This window comes from Psittacula echo, assembly GCF_963264785.1.
Source record: "Psittacula echo genome assembly, chromosome: 4".
In the NCBI taxonomy this organism is placed as follows: domain Eukaryota; kingdom Metazoa; phylum Chordata; class Aves; order Psittaciformes; family Psittacidae; genus Psittacula; species Psittacula echo.
The window spans coordinates 47,278,199-47,294,002 of record NC_137738.1 but is presented as its reverse complement, the minus strand read 5'-3'; the positions used below and the strand labels follow the sequence as shown (position 1 = coordinate 47,294,002).

At 40.0% G+C, this 15,804-nt stretch overlaps 1 protein-coding gene across 1 annotated transcript in view; it reads right to left on the bottom strand.

The window, feature by feature from the left end:
• Nucleotides 1-4,261: 4,261 nt before the first annotated feature.
• Nucleotides 4,262-15,804, bottom strand: part of MAP7 (microtubule associated protein 7) — a gene marked incomplete at its 3' end in the record, with an annotated part of 97,262 nt that continues 85,719 nt past the window's right edge. Inside the window, exons 12-17 of the mRNA XM_080615759.1 lie at nucleotides 13,916-14,111; nucleotides 12,246-12,347; nucleotides 11,906-11,956; nucleotides 11,752-11,809; nucleotides 10,144-10,282; nucleotides 4,262-4,511 (exon numbers count right to left, since the gene is read on the bottom strand). Coding sequence (XP_080471885.1) covers nucleotides 4,262-4,511; nucleotides 10,144-10,282; nucleotides 11,752-11,809; nucleotides 11,906-11,956; nucleotides 12,246-12,347; nucleotides 13,916-14,111 — 796 coding nt within the window. The remainder of the gene's footprint in view (nucleotides 4,512-10,143; nucleotides 10,283-11,751; nucleotides 11,810-11,905; nucleotides 11,957-12,245; nucleotides 12,348-13,915; nucleotides 14,112-15,804) is intronic.

Here is a 15,804-nt window from a genome sequence, read left to right as displayed (position 1 = left end):
CTTCCCAACTTCTTGTGCATCACCAGCCTTCCTTGCTGGTAGGGTGGGTGGGGCGAGAGGCCGAAAAGGACTTGAGGCTGTGTAAGCACTGCTCAACAATAACAAAAACATCCCTGTCTCAGCAACAGTGTTTCCAGCACAAAACCAGAACACAGCCTTATAGGAGCTATTATGAAGAAAATCAACTCTATCCTGGCCAAAACCAGCATAATGGTCTTTTGAGGTACTTCTGACCACGGTAGAACTCTCACATGTATGTAGAGCATCTGCTACTGGCTACATGAAATAAAACTTGGTATAAAAGTGAGACTGGAAATAATAATAATAAAATATAATTCTGTTAACTAAGTGTTAAACATTGCATTTAGTGTGGCCCAAATGGCTAAATTTAGTTTTGATGCCTGGGGGAGGCACTTCTGTCAATTATCGCTTTTAATAACTGCAAGTTTTCTCCAATAGTACTGGGTTTTGGTTGGGTTTTTTGTTGGTTTGGTTTTCTTTGGTTGCTTGGTTTTTGGTTTTGTTTCTTTCTTTGTTTTTTTTTTTTAACCACAACCAAAACCACATTCGAAAGCTTCTCTGCAGTGCAGTAAAAAGACCTAAGAGCGGGCAGACTTCAGATAAAGCAGCATGGTGTTTTCAGTATTCATGTGTGACAGGAATTTTGTTTTGAAATCTCACATGAAAGACCAATGTGTTCAGCTGTGGGCAGCTGGGCTTGTTAAAACAGAGGACTACAGAGAGCTGAATGACACAGCTAGGAATTAAATCAGAAAATCTCAACTTTAAGATCATTTTCCAAAATGAAAATCAGTGCAATCTGTCCTGTATCTGTATTCTTAAGTATTTAACTGCAAACTTTATTTCAAGGTCTTGGCAAGAAAGAAAATAATGAAGCATTCTTCATCAGAATGAGGAGATAAGAGACATGTGAAACAAGCAAAGCTAATGGTGAACCACCCAGTAGCTGTGATATATTGAATGTCATCCCTGCAAGCATTTATGTTGCGCTGTTAAGAAGAGAGCAAGGAGCCAAGTCTTTCCAAAGCACACAGCCTAACTGCTGTGAAAGAGTGCTGCTCCTTACCTTCACAATAGCTGTCTGGACCTCCACAATTGCTAGTTCTACTAGAATTGCTAGTTCTAGTCACTGACTAATTGAGTGTTACCTGTGATAGTACCAACAACAAAAACATTTGGAATAGCAGGCAAAGGAGCCAGCCATCATTTGACACTGTGTTTTATTCTCTAGGACAACCTTCAACAGAAAAGAAACTATTTTTCCCTACGCTGAAAGAATGGGCCTTAAACAAACACTTAAAATTTCAGTCATTTTCATTTTCTTAGTGGTTTGGGGTTTTTTTTGATTCCTACACCTAGTTCTACTCCCAGTTCCCTAGCTTTAACTTTGTATGTCAGGCCCTTGAAAAGGAGGAAATTCTCCCTCTTATGTGAAGCAAATCTGGAATGAATATAATTATATTTTACTGCAGTCCTGTTCATAAAAGTGAAGTCTCACAAAAACTAGATCCACATAATTTATACCTCAGTCTAAACAGATTCAAGATCAACATAATTTAAACCTGAGTCTCAGTGAATCCTCAGACTTAAAAATGATGCTAAATCTTACTATTTCTTTGCTGTTTCTAGCTGCAAGTGAGTCTGTACTGATTTTCTTGTAAGAGATTATAGAGGAAATCTGAAAAAAAGTTTTAAGCAGACCAGAAGAGTTTTCCATCACAGATTGACTCCTGCTCCAACTATGCAAGAAAATGAACATATAAATGGAATTAGTTCAAACAAATTTTATTTGGTACTTACATGCTATATATAAGTTTGAAGAAAACTACATATTTTGGACACTTCAAAATATTGTGGCTATGTACATGGAAAACTAAAGAAAGCAAGAAAGGAGCCCAGTTTGTTTTACCGTGTCACAAGCTACTATTGAAAGCATTCTGACTGGCTGTTTTTTCCCTTCCACATACATTCTGGCAGATGAAGTCTCTTTCATTGCATTTCCATAGCTTTTATCCCATCTCCTGTATAAAAGAACACTTGCCAGTAGCAGAAAGTAACTTCTTCAAAATTCTTCAGCTTTTGTCTCAGAGGATTTCCTCTGCTAACACAGACTTTCTGCACAGCTTCCTAGAGGCCAAGATCAGTGCTCACTAAAGGCAAGTGCAGGAATCTTAATGAGACGTTCTCTGGGAGCATGAACTGAGACCCCATAAACCTCCATTTCCCCTAGCCAAGGATCTCCTCACTGACTTCAGCGAGCAGCATGTCAAGTCCTGGTTGGTGCTTCACGCTCAAATAGCTAGATTGAACTCTACCTACTATCTGTAGCAATGTTGTTTATCAAAGCACAAGAAGGTGCAAGACTTTACAGTTCTGGCCAATAGCAACCAAAAGCAAGGGGTGGAATGATGAGAGTAGAAATCAGCGTCAAGTTAAAGAGAGAGCAACCTGCACTGCTGCTCTTATCACTCAAACTGCACTACTTTATAAAAATCACATGACAAGAAGCACAATAACCATTTTCCATCTGCTCTGAAACGAGCAAAACCAAAAATACCCTGAAACAAACCTGCTTCATTATCCAAAAATCAAATATTTCAGGTTTCCCACAGGCTTCAGTAGTCTGATAAGGCAAAGGAAAAGTCTTCCACCATTAGGAACAGCAGCAATTTGCAGGACTCGGAACAAGGTATTTCCTTGTGTGTACACATATGCATACACATCTTTTATAGTATTGAGAACATTGATGTAACTAAAAAAAAAATCAAGTTTGCAGTATCATTTCGCCACATTTTTCTAATTTATTCAGTTAAATGATTTATTTCTTTACTGAACAAAATTCATAAATACATCATCTAGGAGAACAATAGGTTTTCCTCTTGTCCATGAAAAAATAATGCTTTCAAATTTTCACATTTTAAAACCTGCCTTGTTTTGTGGTTTTAGAGAAAATGCAAGATCATAGTGACATCTCAATTTACAGAATGTCCCTGTAGGAATTACATTTACAAGAACCAGATACAGAAGCCTATAGTTTGCCCCCATAATTAGAGTTCTCTGCAATAATATTTAAACCAACAGGTTTAAATAGAACACCCCATTAACTCTACTTGTAGAGCAATGAGGTATTTATTTTTCAAGTATTAGAACCACAAAGTGTGAAAGATTCTTTGCCAATTTTACAATTATGCCTTTTAAACCAACACCACCTTTTTAAAAAAAGAATCAGACCCACCACCCAAATCAGCCCATTGCTTTCAGATTCCAGTGTCCTGTGTCTTAAGGAATGTAGAAATATCCATGTACTAACAGAAAAAGCTTGCTGGAAAAAGCCATATTAAGTAATGCATGTGAAGCATGATTTTTTCTAGTGGTGAAAGCTATTAAAAAGGTGATCCAAGTCTATTCCCATCATTTCTTCTGCTGGTTTTACTAAAGTCCTTCCAAAAAAGATATTCAAGAAATCTTTAAAAAACTGGAGAGAAAAAATAAAACGCTCCTTCATAGTTTAGAAGAAATTCCACTGACTGCAGAGATGCTCCTATCACCTTTGGTTCTTCAGAAGAAACAATCAGATCACTTCTACAACAGAAGGTATCAAAAAAACGACAGATCAGTAAAGAGGGAAAATGCTTACTTCTAAATGCTAGGCTTTTATGCACTTACATTACTGTAAGACGATTTCCCTTATATTTTTAACCAGAGAAGAAAACAATGCTATCTCAGTTTAATTTGCTGTATTAGTTTTTGTTTATCTAACATCATTTAAAAGTTGTGATGTGATTTAGAAAAATCTAGTGTGCTGCAAACCATCCCCCAATATTAATGTCAGCAAGAACTTGAGGAAAGAAGTACAGACAGGATTTTACATAGAAGGTAGATACCCCCTCCGCTTCTGCCTTCTCCCCTTATGCCCTTCTGACATATACTGGGTATGTCAGATATCACACCTGCAGAGCACGGAACAGCAGTTGTCTCTTATCATTTATGTTTGAAAGCACAGGGCAGGCATTTTCAAGCAACTTCCAATGGCAGAAAGTGTAACCGAGCAGCCCCTCCTCAAAGAAAAAATGAAGCCCCACCATAATTAGCACAGCATCTGTATGTACTTGGTATGCATAGCTTTACAAAGAGGAAACATGCTTCTTTCACCAAATAATAAGGGGTTTAAAAACGCTTAAATGAATCAACTTGTATCAAAAGCTCCAGGTCCTCTGTCAATTATATCACATTACAAGTATTAATGAACTAAGGCGAACCTACCTGCTGTTTGATGTGTTTGAACACTATCTACCTGAGGCAAAAGAGTCCCCTGATCTTCAAAGGCTAGAATTGGATTCAAAGGAATTTGAGGACTATTGCTTCCATCATTGTTCATGGCATCCAGGCGGGATGGCTTAGAACCAATAGGCAGGTTTATGATCTCTTCAAAGTTATCATTCTGCATAGACATTCCATTTTCATTTGTATTTTTCTCTGGATTGAGATTGCTGAAAGAGAAACACAGGTATTCTCTCATGCACTTCATCTACAACATAAATCCAGTCCTCCTCAAAGCAATATTACAAATATAAGAAAAGCCTGCATTAATCCCAAGCATTCTTTTAGCCAGTAAAAATGAAACCATGCCTTTACCACAACAGAAAACCTGGTTTTGCAGTGAAGTACTACATAATCTTCCCACAGACACAAAGGATTGTTGTTATGTTTGGCTTCACGATCCCCAGAGCCAAAGAGCACTTTATGGACTGCAGTTCTGAGAAGTGGCTGCAATGGGAGGCAGCAAGATCACCCCTGCAGCACCACCACTATGTGAGCCACCCACTTAATGCAATTTACAGCCTCTAACATCTTTTTCAGCCCTCATAACCTTTGCCATACCCTTCCTCTTTCTGCAAATAAATGTAACTGCCCTCAGATAAGACCACTGTCATTTTTGTTACTTCTTGGATCACCTCCTGCCTCTAGTTTTGGAGCAGCCTCTTCTACCTGTCACTTATCCAGATATAAAACTCCCTTCCCAATGCAGTGCTCTTTTCAGTCCCTCCTCCCCCTACGAATCCTTAGGGTTTATTTCCAAGCCACTCTGCACTCCTCCCATTGAGCATGCCCAAACCAAAAGAAACACCTCCCAGCATCCCTCATGTTAATCTGTACTGCCTTTTTTCATCTCCCACTGGGCAGAGATGCCTTATGAGCAAGCTGTTGCTCATCTCCCCCAGTCAGGAGCAGTGCATGCACAGACACACTTTCTAGTTGCACACTCTCCTGAGAAGATACATGATCACGTCTCACAGTCTTGCCCCTTCCTTTTCAGCCCCTCTTATTATGCACTGTATTGTCAAATCCTGCTGTCTTTGCAGATGACACCCGATATCTTGCCAGAGGGGAGAAACTAAGGTGCTAATTTAGCAAACAGGATGACAGTAATGGGACTATAAACTTCCACAAGTACTCAACTGACACTCAAAAAATGTGTGATCTTTCACAGGTGCTTATTAAGGCCCTCAACAGTTGTGTTCTGACAGTCTTGGGTACCTATTCCCTATTCAGACCACATCACAACTGTTCAGGTTGTTTGGAAATGCTTCAACCACAAAAGCTCAGATGCAATTTTCCTAGATTGAAATTAGGCTATCAATTTCCTCTGGACATTTCTGAGCAGGCAGCTTGGTTTCATAGGCTAATTTTCTCCTGACAGTACATTTACTAGGCTTAAAAAAACCTGCTTGTAATTGGCATACAGTTTATTTTCATTTGCTGTCTTCTTCGGGTGTCCAACTCTTCCCAAACGTTTGCAGAATTGTTTTACAGTATTTCCCAAGAGAAAGAAAATAATTATTGCTCTTTTCAAAGTGGCAGCGCTTTATCCAAAGCCCAGACTTCCTGTGAGAACAACATGCTGGTTTTCATACCAAGCTTTTCCCAGTTTCTAAAGCTATCACTGGTTCTTTTTCAGAAAGGCCCCCTCCCCTTTTTCCCCATCTGTGGACATCCTGAGCAAATTTCAAAGTGAAAAATATGTTTCACTGCACTGAGTTTGAGAGCAGGCACAGCCCTGCTGGCTGCCTGGGAGAAGTCACAAGTCACACATCATCCTTCCGTGGCAGAGATCCCCATCTGCAAGATGAGGAGCAGAATCTTTGAAATGCTTTAGGACTAATAAAGCAAGTTGTATAACGTACAGTTAGTAGGTTGCTATTAACTATATGGTAGCCTATTACTTATTTCATCCCCATCTACTGCCAATAACCTCGCCTAGGATAACACCAGAGCTACGATAACACGGCAGGTTTGATGGATAGGGTAAGAAAGAGGTGGGAAGAGAGCAACTGCTCATTCCTAGAAAATTAAACAGCACAACACTTCAACAAGTATTGGTACAATGAAGAAGACTCTTGCTTCTGCAAACATTAATTTTCCTACCCAACTGATCAACTGACTTCATACATAAACAGGTCTTCATATTTATTTGTCATTGCACTGCCAGTATTATACACTGAGTTAGACCAGGATTCACAGACTTGGCTGATGTCTTTTGACACAGGGGAGTCTATACAGTCACAAAGGCGGTACAGAAAAGGAAACCATGACTATGGAACTTCTGAATTTTATGCTATAAAATCTTTTATATTTTATGCTATTTTCTCTGCCAAATTACAAGGGGAGCAAATTTAGAAGAAACAAGGGGAAAATGGAACTGTAGAATTAATTTCCACTGGACATTTTAGAGGCCATAAACTCCAAAGGAGATTAGACAAATTCCTAGGAGACTGGTATGCCCTCCAGCTTCTGGTAATTAGCAGCTTAGGGATTACTTGAGCCTATGGGTGCATTTGGACCACAATGTTTAATTACCCTTCACTGGCCAGAGGATCTCCTGGTCCTTCCCTTTTTTAACTTTACACTCCCTCCATAAGTGACTGCTACAGGCCATTCGAGTGAAGAACACAAGTAATAGATTTTTAACCTGCTAAAGCTGTTTGTACTGTCTTATGTTACATTCTTAGTGATGTCTCAGTGTCCAATGCAGCACTGGAGATACTCTTTTTAATATTATATCCTATTTTCAAATGACTGTTTCAAATTCATTTTTCCACTGTTGGAAAAAAAATACCAAACCCCAGAATTTAGCCAGAAGTTCACGTGCCATTAATAATATTGTAGTAACCACGAACTACCAACTTTCTTGATAACTCTAGATACTTCAGTATCTTACTGGAAAATTTCCATGGTACGCTCCATTTTAAAATATATTTTGTGTTACCTTTTCCATTGTACTGCACCTGATTGAGAAATATCTTCATTTAAGTTCAATTGTGAGTCTTCTCACCACAGACATTTAGGACAGATATAAGGTCACTCCCTGCCTCCCTCCCCAATAATAATTCACTATTGTTCATTAGCATTTGAGCATTAAATTGTTTAACTGAATTTACCTGTGAAGAAGACAAGAAGAGCAAGCATAAATGGCAAAACTGGAACCCTTACAGCATCACTTAAAACTGCCTACCACAAACATCATGTTCACGTTCAGACATAATTTTAACTCAGACAACTATGAAAAAAGAAATTATTTCTAAGAACCAAGAATTGTTGTAAGATCTGTTTGAAAACACTGAGTGCTAACATGGGAAAACAGCTCAATTCACACGCAAGTGTATATGGTTTTTTTTCTTGTATGATGCAAAGCGAAGAAGCTTTAAGGAAAACTGACTGATAATCATTTGTTTAAAACATAGGAGTGGGAATACTAATAAAAACTTTGACAAACTATTACGTGGGATAGATGATTGCACCAATCTATCATCTGCAATAAATGCTTATTAATATTTGTTGGTAATAGATATACAGTAAATAATGCAGCAGATCACAGCATTTTCATTAGGGTTTATGAAGATCAATTGTCTTGGAAAGCTAATGAAGTTCCAGTACAAGACGACTGCTGATCAAAAGCAGAAACAGAGGATGATGAAGTATTTACTCTCTCCTCTTGCCCATAGAAAACACTGGCCTGTGCTTTGCCCCCAGGCAAAGCCTTTTTAAGTTTTGGTCACAAATTTGAGCAGTCTTGCCTTTAGGACAAGCCCAAGTCCCTTCCAGACAAAAGCCAAATCTGTCGTGGGTCTGGAGTGAGGTGCTCACACAAGAGACCATCTCCACCTGTTGCTCTGTGTGTGCTACAAGAGCAGCTATACCTAGATGCCACACAACCATAGCACATGAGATGTGCTAGCAGTGGTGTTGGCACCTGTGATCCTTAACATGGGATAAAAATCTGTGCTGCTGTGTATTCCTCATAACAGTTTTTCAAGCTAGCTGGGCTAAGCTTACACTGGCATGCTATCAAATGCTTCAGCCTTCACCTTCCCAGTCAACATGGATGTTCATGGATGCCCCTCAGTTCAAGAAGGACAGGGAACTGCTGGAGAGAGTCCAGCGCAGAGCGACAAAGATGATTAAGGGAGTGGAGCATCTCCCTTATCAGGAAAGGCTGAGGGAGCTGGGTCTCTATAGTTTGGAGAAGAGGAGACTGCGGGGGGACCTTATTAGTGTATATAAATATATAAAGGGGGAGTGTCATGAGGATGGAGCCAGGCTCTTCTCAATGGCAAACAATGATAGGACAAGGGGTAATGGGTATAAACTGGAACACAAGAGGTTCCACTTAAACTTGAGAAGAAACTTCTTCTCAGTGAGGGTGACAGAACACTGGAACAGGCTGCCCAGGGAGATTGTGGAGTCTCCTTCTCTGGAGACATTCAAAACCCGCCTGGACACATTCCTGTGTAACCTTATCTAGGTGTTCCTGCTCCGGCAGGGGGATTGGACTAGATGATCTTTTGAGGTCCCTTCCAATCTCTAACATACTGTGATACTGTGATACTGTGATACCCCTAGAGAGTCCCTTCACACTCCAACCTAGCATACCAGCTTCCCCTTCCACAGCCTGATACACACTTTCACTTGTCTCACCATTCCTCAACCTCATTCATTCATTTTTCCCTTTTGGCCATTCTGAGGTTCCCTCCCTGGATTATAATGCTACGGGACAGCATTTACTAGTGTGGCACTTTTATATTACAAACATCAAGGTGCATGTAAGGCTGGGAGTGATTAACATTTAATAGCTGCCCAAGACAATTATGAGGCGGCTCTGTGCAGCTTATCCAATGTAGCTCAGTGCTCAGTGTCACTGACAGAACTTCTGTCAGCAGGAGCACCCTTGTCAGCCTGACAGCAGGCTAAGAACCGCCAGGCATACCAAGGGAGCAAGAGAGGGCAAATTCCTCCTTCAATTAGTGCCAATCACACCCTAAAGCATACTGTCCATTACAGACTGTGAGATGGCTTCTCACATTCAAGTTTTTCCATGCATATTCTGGCACTACCTGCATAAAACATGAAAGGACTAAGAGATTATTTGTCTTTCTGTATTACGAGAATTGAAATAACTGACAGCTCATGCTTATGCAACAGATTTCACTCAGTTCACCACTGAAGTTTCAAGCATTTCAACAGTTTCTCAAAGTCTGAGTGACACGCTTCATGGCTACAGAGAGATCCTGATGTTAAATGTTTGCTCCTAAATTCCCCTTATAGAGGACAAAGGGGTTTTCTAAAAGCAAATCCAACATGAGTAGTTCTGTATCTCACATGAGGGACTTTTGCTCAGTAAGCAAAACTTGCTAATACTTCAAGCAGTTCAGAAATTGAAACATCTAGGGTGAAAGCACAATGTTTATTATTCCAATCAAGAAAACCAGCACTGCAAATACAGAGTTTTTATGAAGCTTAATTCATGGAAAGGAACAGAAAAGATTTGCCCTTTCCATTAAGATTAAATTTATGTAATAATTTCTGGAAACCAACATGTTTTTCCAGATGTCCATTGCAAAGAATGTGCTGTATTTTCACAAAACTCTTCCCTATCAGTTGGCAAAAATAGGTTACTGCTAAGTGAAAGATGATAAAGGTCTTTTCTGTGTTCAGGAAAACAGGAAACAAGGCTGATTGAACAGCTGTCTCATTTACTTAATGAATATATCGATCTCAAAATAATGTATCACTTTAGTAACCCTCATGCTCTAGTCATCCTCCAAAACTTCACAGTGTTCTTACCTGTCCATATTTACGGAGGGTTGATGTGAGACGATCACATGCGTGCAGGTGACTGGTTTCCCGTTGTGGGGAGATGTCGTTACATGCTGAATCTGAGGACCTCCTGCAGGTTCCGAGGGAGATGCAGGACTTGTTATGACTAGAGAAAGAACACCATCATTTACCTGCAGATTAGGCTAAAACACTTCCTACGGAAGGCAGCACAGTCAAGGCAAGCTACGGGTTAAAAATAGAATTCTCGTGCCTCTGCCTCTCCCACCCCACCTCCTTTGTGAAGTTTTTTGGCACGCATGGCCTCTTTGAGGTCCAAAGTAAATGCCACGGATTTCAAAGCTGTAGCTTAACAGACAAGAATAACCATTTTACAATGATACACACAATTTCAACACAAAAGCCAGTGGCCAAAATAGATTGATATCTAACAGTATATTATGCTGGCACTTTTCAAGCAGCAATAGAAAATAGAACACTGGGACACCACCAGTTTCATAGAATCATAGAATAGTTAGGGTTGGAAAGGACCTTAAGATCATCTAGTTCCAACCTCCCTGCCATGGGCAGGGACACCTCACACTAAACCATGCCACCCAAGGACACATCCAACCTGGCCTTGAACACCAGCAGGGATGGAGCATTCACAACCTCCTTGGGCAACCCATTCCAGTGCCTCAACACCCTCTCAGTAAAGAATTTCTTCCTTAGATCCAATCTAAACTTCCCCTATTTAAGTTTGAACCCGTTACCCCTTGTCCTGTCACTACAGTCCCTGATGAATAGTCCATCCCCAGCATCTTTGTAGGCCCCCTTCAGATACTGGAAGGCTGCTATGAGGTCTCCACGCAGCCTTCTCTTCTCCAGGCTGAACAAACTCAACTTTCTCAGCCTATCTTCATACGGGAGGTGCTCCAGTCCCCTGATGGTCCTCATGGCCCTCCTCTGGACTTGTTCCAACAGTTCCATGTCCTTTTTATGTTGAGGACACCAGAACTGCACACAATACTCCAAGTGAGGTCTCACGAGAGCAGAGTAGAGGGGCAGGATCACCTCCTTCGACCTGCTGGTCACGCTCCTCTTGATGCAGCCCAGGATACAGTTGGCTTTCTGGGCTGCGAGCGCACACTGAAGCCGGCTCATGTTCATTTTCTCATTGTCCAACACCCCCAAGTCCTTCTCTGCAGGGCTGCTCTGAATCTCTTCTCTGCCCAACCTGTAGCTGTGCCTGGGATTGCTCCGACCCAGGTGCAGGACCTTGCACTTGTCATGGTTAAACTTCATAAGGTTGGCATCAGCCCACCTCACAAGTGTGTCGAGGTCCCTCTGGATGGCATCCCTTCCCTGCAGTGTATCAACCGAACCACAATAAACTCTGTAGGCAACTCGCTCTTGTTAAACACCAATGTGACAAAGCTGTTAAAACATCTGACTCATTTAGTAAAGGCTAACTACCCATACAGAAAGGCTAAATGATGTTTGCAAAGATTTCAGTTCTAGTCGTCTCAGTTTTCTTTTCTGCAATTACTGTGACAAGTTTCAGAACTGTATCTCAAATCATTGTGCTTAGAGACATTTATTCACCTGTTTTGCTCAGGGCACAGTTAAACACAATACCTGTTTCTCCAGTAATATTTGCCTTTGATATATGTCCATTTTGGTGGTCACTGGTTTTCTACAAGGGAAGCACAGTTTTGCAAATTAAAAATGGCACTGGGGAAAAGAAATGAAATGTGTCCAGTGTTTACACATGTTAAGTAGCAGCACTGACCTTATCTACTGCTTCTACACGCCTAGTTCTCTTCATGATCTCCTCAAGCCTCTACAATGAAACGTAAAGGGGTAAAATCATGTTCACTGTCATTAATTCAAAAATCTCTCTCCCAAACCACAACTGCTTGTCATTTATCAGTTGCATCAGTTTATTGCAAAAAAGATGAATTATTTATTTATGTTGGTGATATTCCATTCCCATTCACATCAGACTATGCAGATAAGGACTGCAGCTTTTCTAACAGCACATTTCTACCATGGATAACTTTCTACAGCTGAGGTGGAAACAAACTGCTAAGGCAAATCGAATTACAGTTCCTCTGCATGTAGTGAGTTACCTTCTTCCTTTCCAAGCGCTCTTGCTCTTCTCTTTGGAAATGCTTTTCACGCTCTAATCGAATCCGCTCTGCCTCTTCCCGTAGGCGAGCTTCCTCTTCTTTCTGAGTTGATGGGGAAAGAAAAAGTGGTAAGGAATAATTCATTATTTAAGAACAGATTTACACTGATATCTGCTTAACTATGCATTTCTGTAACCCCCTGAAAAGACATTTTTGGGGTTTAGAAGTCACCAACAATCTTTTCAGACTGAACTGATTAATTTCCATATTTTGCATAGCATTAAGAGATGCATAACTAAACAATGGACATCATATTTGGTTCTGTGCCTGTTCTAGGGCACGTGCATGAAATCACACCAAATGACGAATAAGGAATAAATTTCTAACCTTCAGCATCAAAACAGAAGCCAGGAAAGTATTAGAGAGATTCATGTTTTGAGTGGTGGATGTTTTTGAGAGTCAAACAAAAGTCGTAGAATGTTTTATTTGACCAACAGAGTCATCATTTAATGACACAAAGGACTAACAGTCACAGAAACATTAGCACAAGCTTTCCATTCCTGCTCTTCTGAATTAAATGCAAAACTTGTCTGGAATATACTGCAGAGAGGCCTTACTCCCTAACAGTGGTGTATGATGGAACTACTGCAACAGTTCATTTTTTATGGCTGTAACATGCAGAAAACTTGGCCATACACTACTTCAGAGTGCTAAACCATGGATGTAAGTCAGTTTAGCATTTCAAAGAAAGCAGCATACATCTGAAAACGCGAACTGCAGTTTCTAAGTTATAATCACTACCACAATCCTTTAAACATTTATTTTCAGAAGCATACATTTAATGATATACCATAAGAAAAACATAATGTTTATGAGGTAGACTGAAGTGCTGAATCTAGGGGGGGAGAAAGCACACACAAAAAGTAAAGGCACATGCAAAAAAAGAATCCTCTCCAGAATGCTTACCGCAGCCTCTCCTGAAGTTGGTAAACCAACATTATGCCCATCAAAAATGAGAGCACTCAAAAAATAGTATTTTGATTTGTTTACTCTCATGTCTGTTGAGTAGCTGCTCTGATTTCAGGAGGACTGTGTGAGCCTTGATTAAAGTGATCAAAACTTATGCCTTCTCCAACACTCTAAATAGTCATCTTGGCATCTAGACTTCCTATAACTGTGTGGACAAATTGTTCTCTGGTATAACACCATTCATTAAAATCCCCTGATACAACTCCATTGACTCATTCATCACAATTTATCAGGAATAGGAAAGGATTTTTTTGGTAAGTAAATAAATTCTACAGGGAAAAAAAACAACAAAACAAACAACCCACCATCAAAATAACAAAAAAAAAAACCCAAAACAAACACAACCAAAAACAAAACCAAAAAAAACCCCAACAAAACCACAAACAAAAACCAAAAGAACAACAAAAACCCCAACACCACCAAAACAAAAACTCAACTCTCTACCATATGATTTTGTCAAGAAGAAATATCTTTACTCTTTGAATGACTATATGGAATAAACTCTGCCCCCAAACTGTTCACTTTTTATATAGCATTTAAATTTTAGATAATCCTGTAATCGAGGTGCTGCATAAGAGGTGTTGCCTCATCCACTTCACTGCCAAACAGGCTGGCAGGGAAGTTCCAGGAGGCAAGCATACTTGTTTCTGAATGCGCTCCATCTCTTCTTTCTCCTTCTGTTCTCTCTCTTCTGCCTGTCTGCGCAGCCGTTCTTCCTTTTCCCGTTCCTCTGCTGCATTCCTCCGCTTCTTTTCTGCTTCCTGTCTGCGAGCCTCTTCCTCTTCTCGGCGAGCTCTCTCTTCTGCTATCCTCTGTGACAGCTCCTCCTTCTTTTGCCTGCAATTGTGAAATAAGCGTAAGAAAATTTGGTTAAAAAAGGAGGGAAAAGCCCCAAACCGCTAGATGCCTGATCCAAGACACTAGCACTGCAGAACAGCTGTATATCTGCACTTCTGTCTCATTCATAAGTTGTCTGCTCTGCTTCCAGAAGGGGCCAAAGCTGAACCTCTATGGAACATGAAACACTTTGCAAGGCAATACCAATACTTCAGCACATGCTTCCACTAATCTATGACTCACATACTCTTTGGATCAGAATCAGTATCATCAACTTGAATACATCTCATGAAGCACTTCATTCTTAGTTTTATTTCATCATATTTTGAAATAGTATACATTTTTGGCACCCATCTTATCTTGCAGCAATTTTTAAATTTTAAAAAGTTTTTTTTAAAAAGTATCTAACTCAGTTCTGAGTTTTAAACACTGCCTCTTAACCTCACTTAATGCCCCCTCGTCCTTGTGTTATGGGACTCAGTAACTTTCCCCCTTCACCTTTGATGCTACTCAAATTATTTATGACTTTGTAGCCTATCATATCCTCAGAAGTAGAGCACAGATGAGTCTTGCCAGCTGAAGAATCCTCACTTGTTTAGTAGATTTTCGTATAGGAGCTGTTCTATACTTGCAATCTTCCTTAATGTCTGTCGGCACTTATTTTCCTAGTTTTATTGATTTTACTATCTCAAAAAACATAAACTTCAACATTCAAGAGGCAGATTCACCTTAAATAGTTGAGAATGACATTTTCATCTTGTTCTCTTCTACTAATTTGCAGGCATCTCATTTGTAACAGTTCATTTATTTTGTTGACCATGACTCGCTTGATACTTTCATATACTCAACTTCAAACAAGATCACTTCCCTCAGAAAGTGGGAATCAGCCCAGCGACCACCACCACCCGAGTTAAGTTGAGATTATTTACACATACACATTCCTTTATGCTTAGCAGTATTGCAATCCAGCTTCTATTTTGTATCTTCAGCAATATAAGGTATGTCTGATACTCTGCATAACTGCTTTATCTCACCAAAGACAAGCAAGATCTCATTGGCCACAACTTCCTTCAAGTTCATTTATGAAAGCACTGCAAAGAGACTGAAAAAATTTTCCCTGTGAAAGCTGATTATTCTTTACCTTTGGTTTTCCATCTTTCAGTATTTACTCACCATATTACTCTTACGCAGCTTGTTTTCTTTAAAAGCCTTTTTGAGAGGGACCATGTTGTGAGTCTTTTGGAAAGCCAGGCTATTTAAATTGGCTCTGCCTTGTTCCTATGTTCAGCAATGTTGTTGTTAAAGAACACAATCAAATTCCAGATGCATGGCATCCCTCTAAAAAGGCACTCAACTTGTGTCACAGCCACAGCCATAAGTATACAGATGAGCTACTAGTTTCCTAGTAGAAAATGAGACACAACATCTATTACCCTCCGAAACTGTTAGGGGGTGTCTTGATTTTAAATGAGAGAAAAAAAAAAAAGAGGTTTAAAGAGACAGCTGTTGGACACCAAAACACCCCCCATGGTGGAGGTCTTACAATTCAAATTGACATTGTGCCAATCACAAAACTGGAAACAGCTGTGCACAGTTCTCTAGCTGTAATAGACAAGTACAGCTTTGCTAGCCTCTGAGGAAACAATGAATCACTACAGCAAGGATCTGATTTCTCCTCCTGTCCTATTTTAAA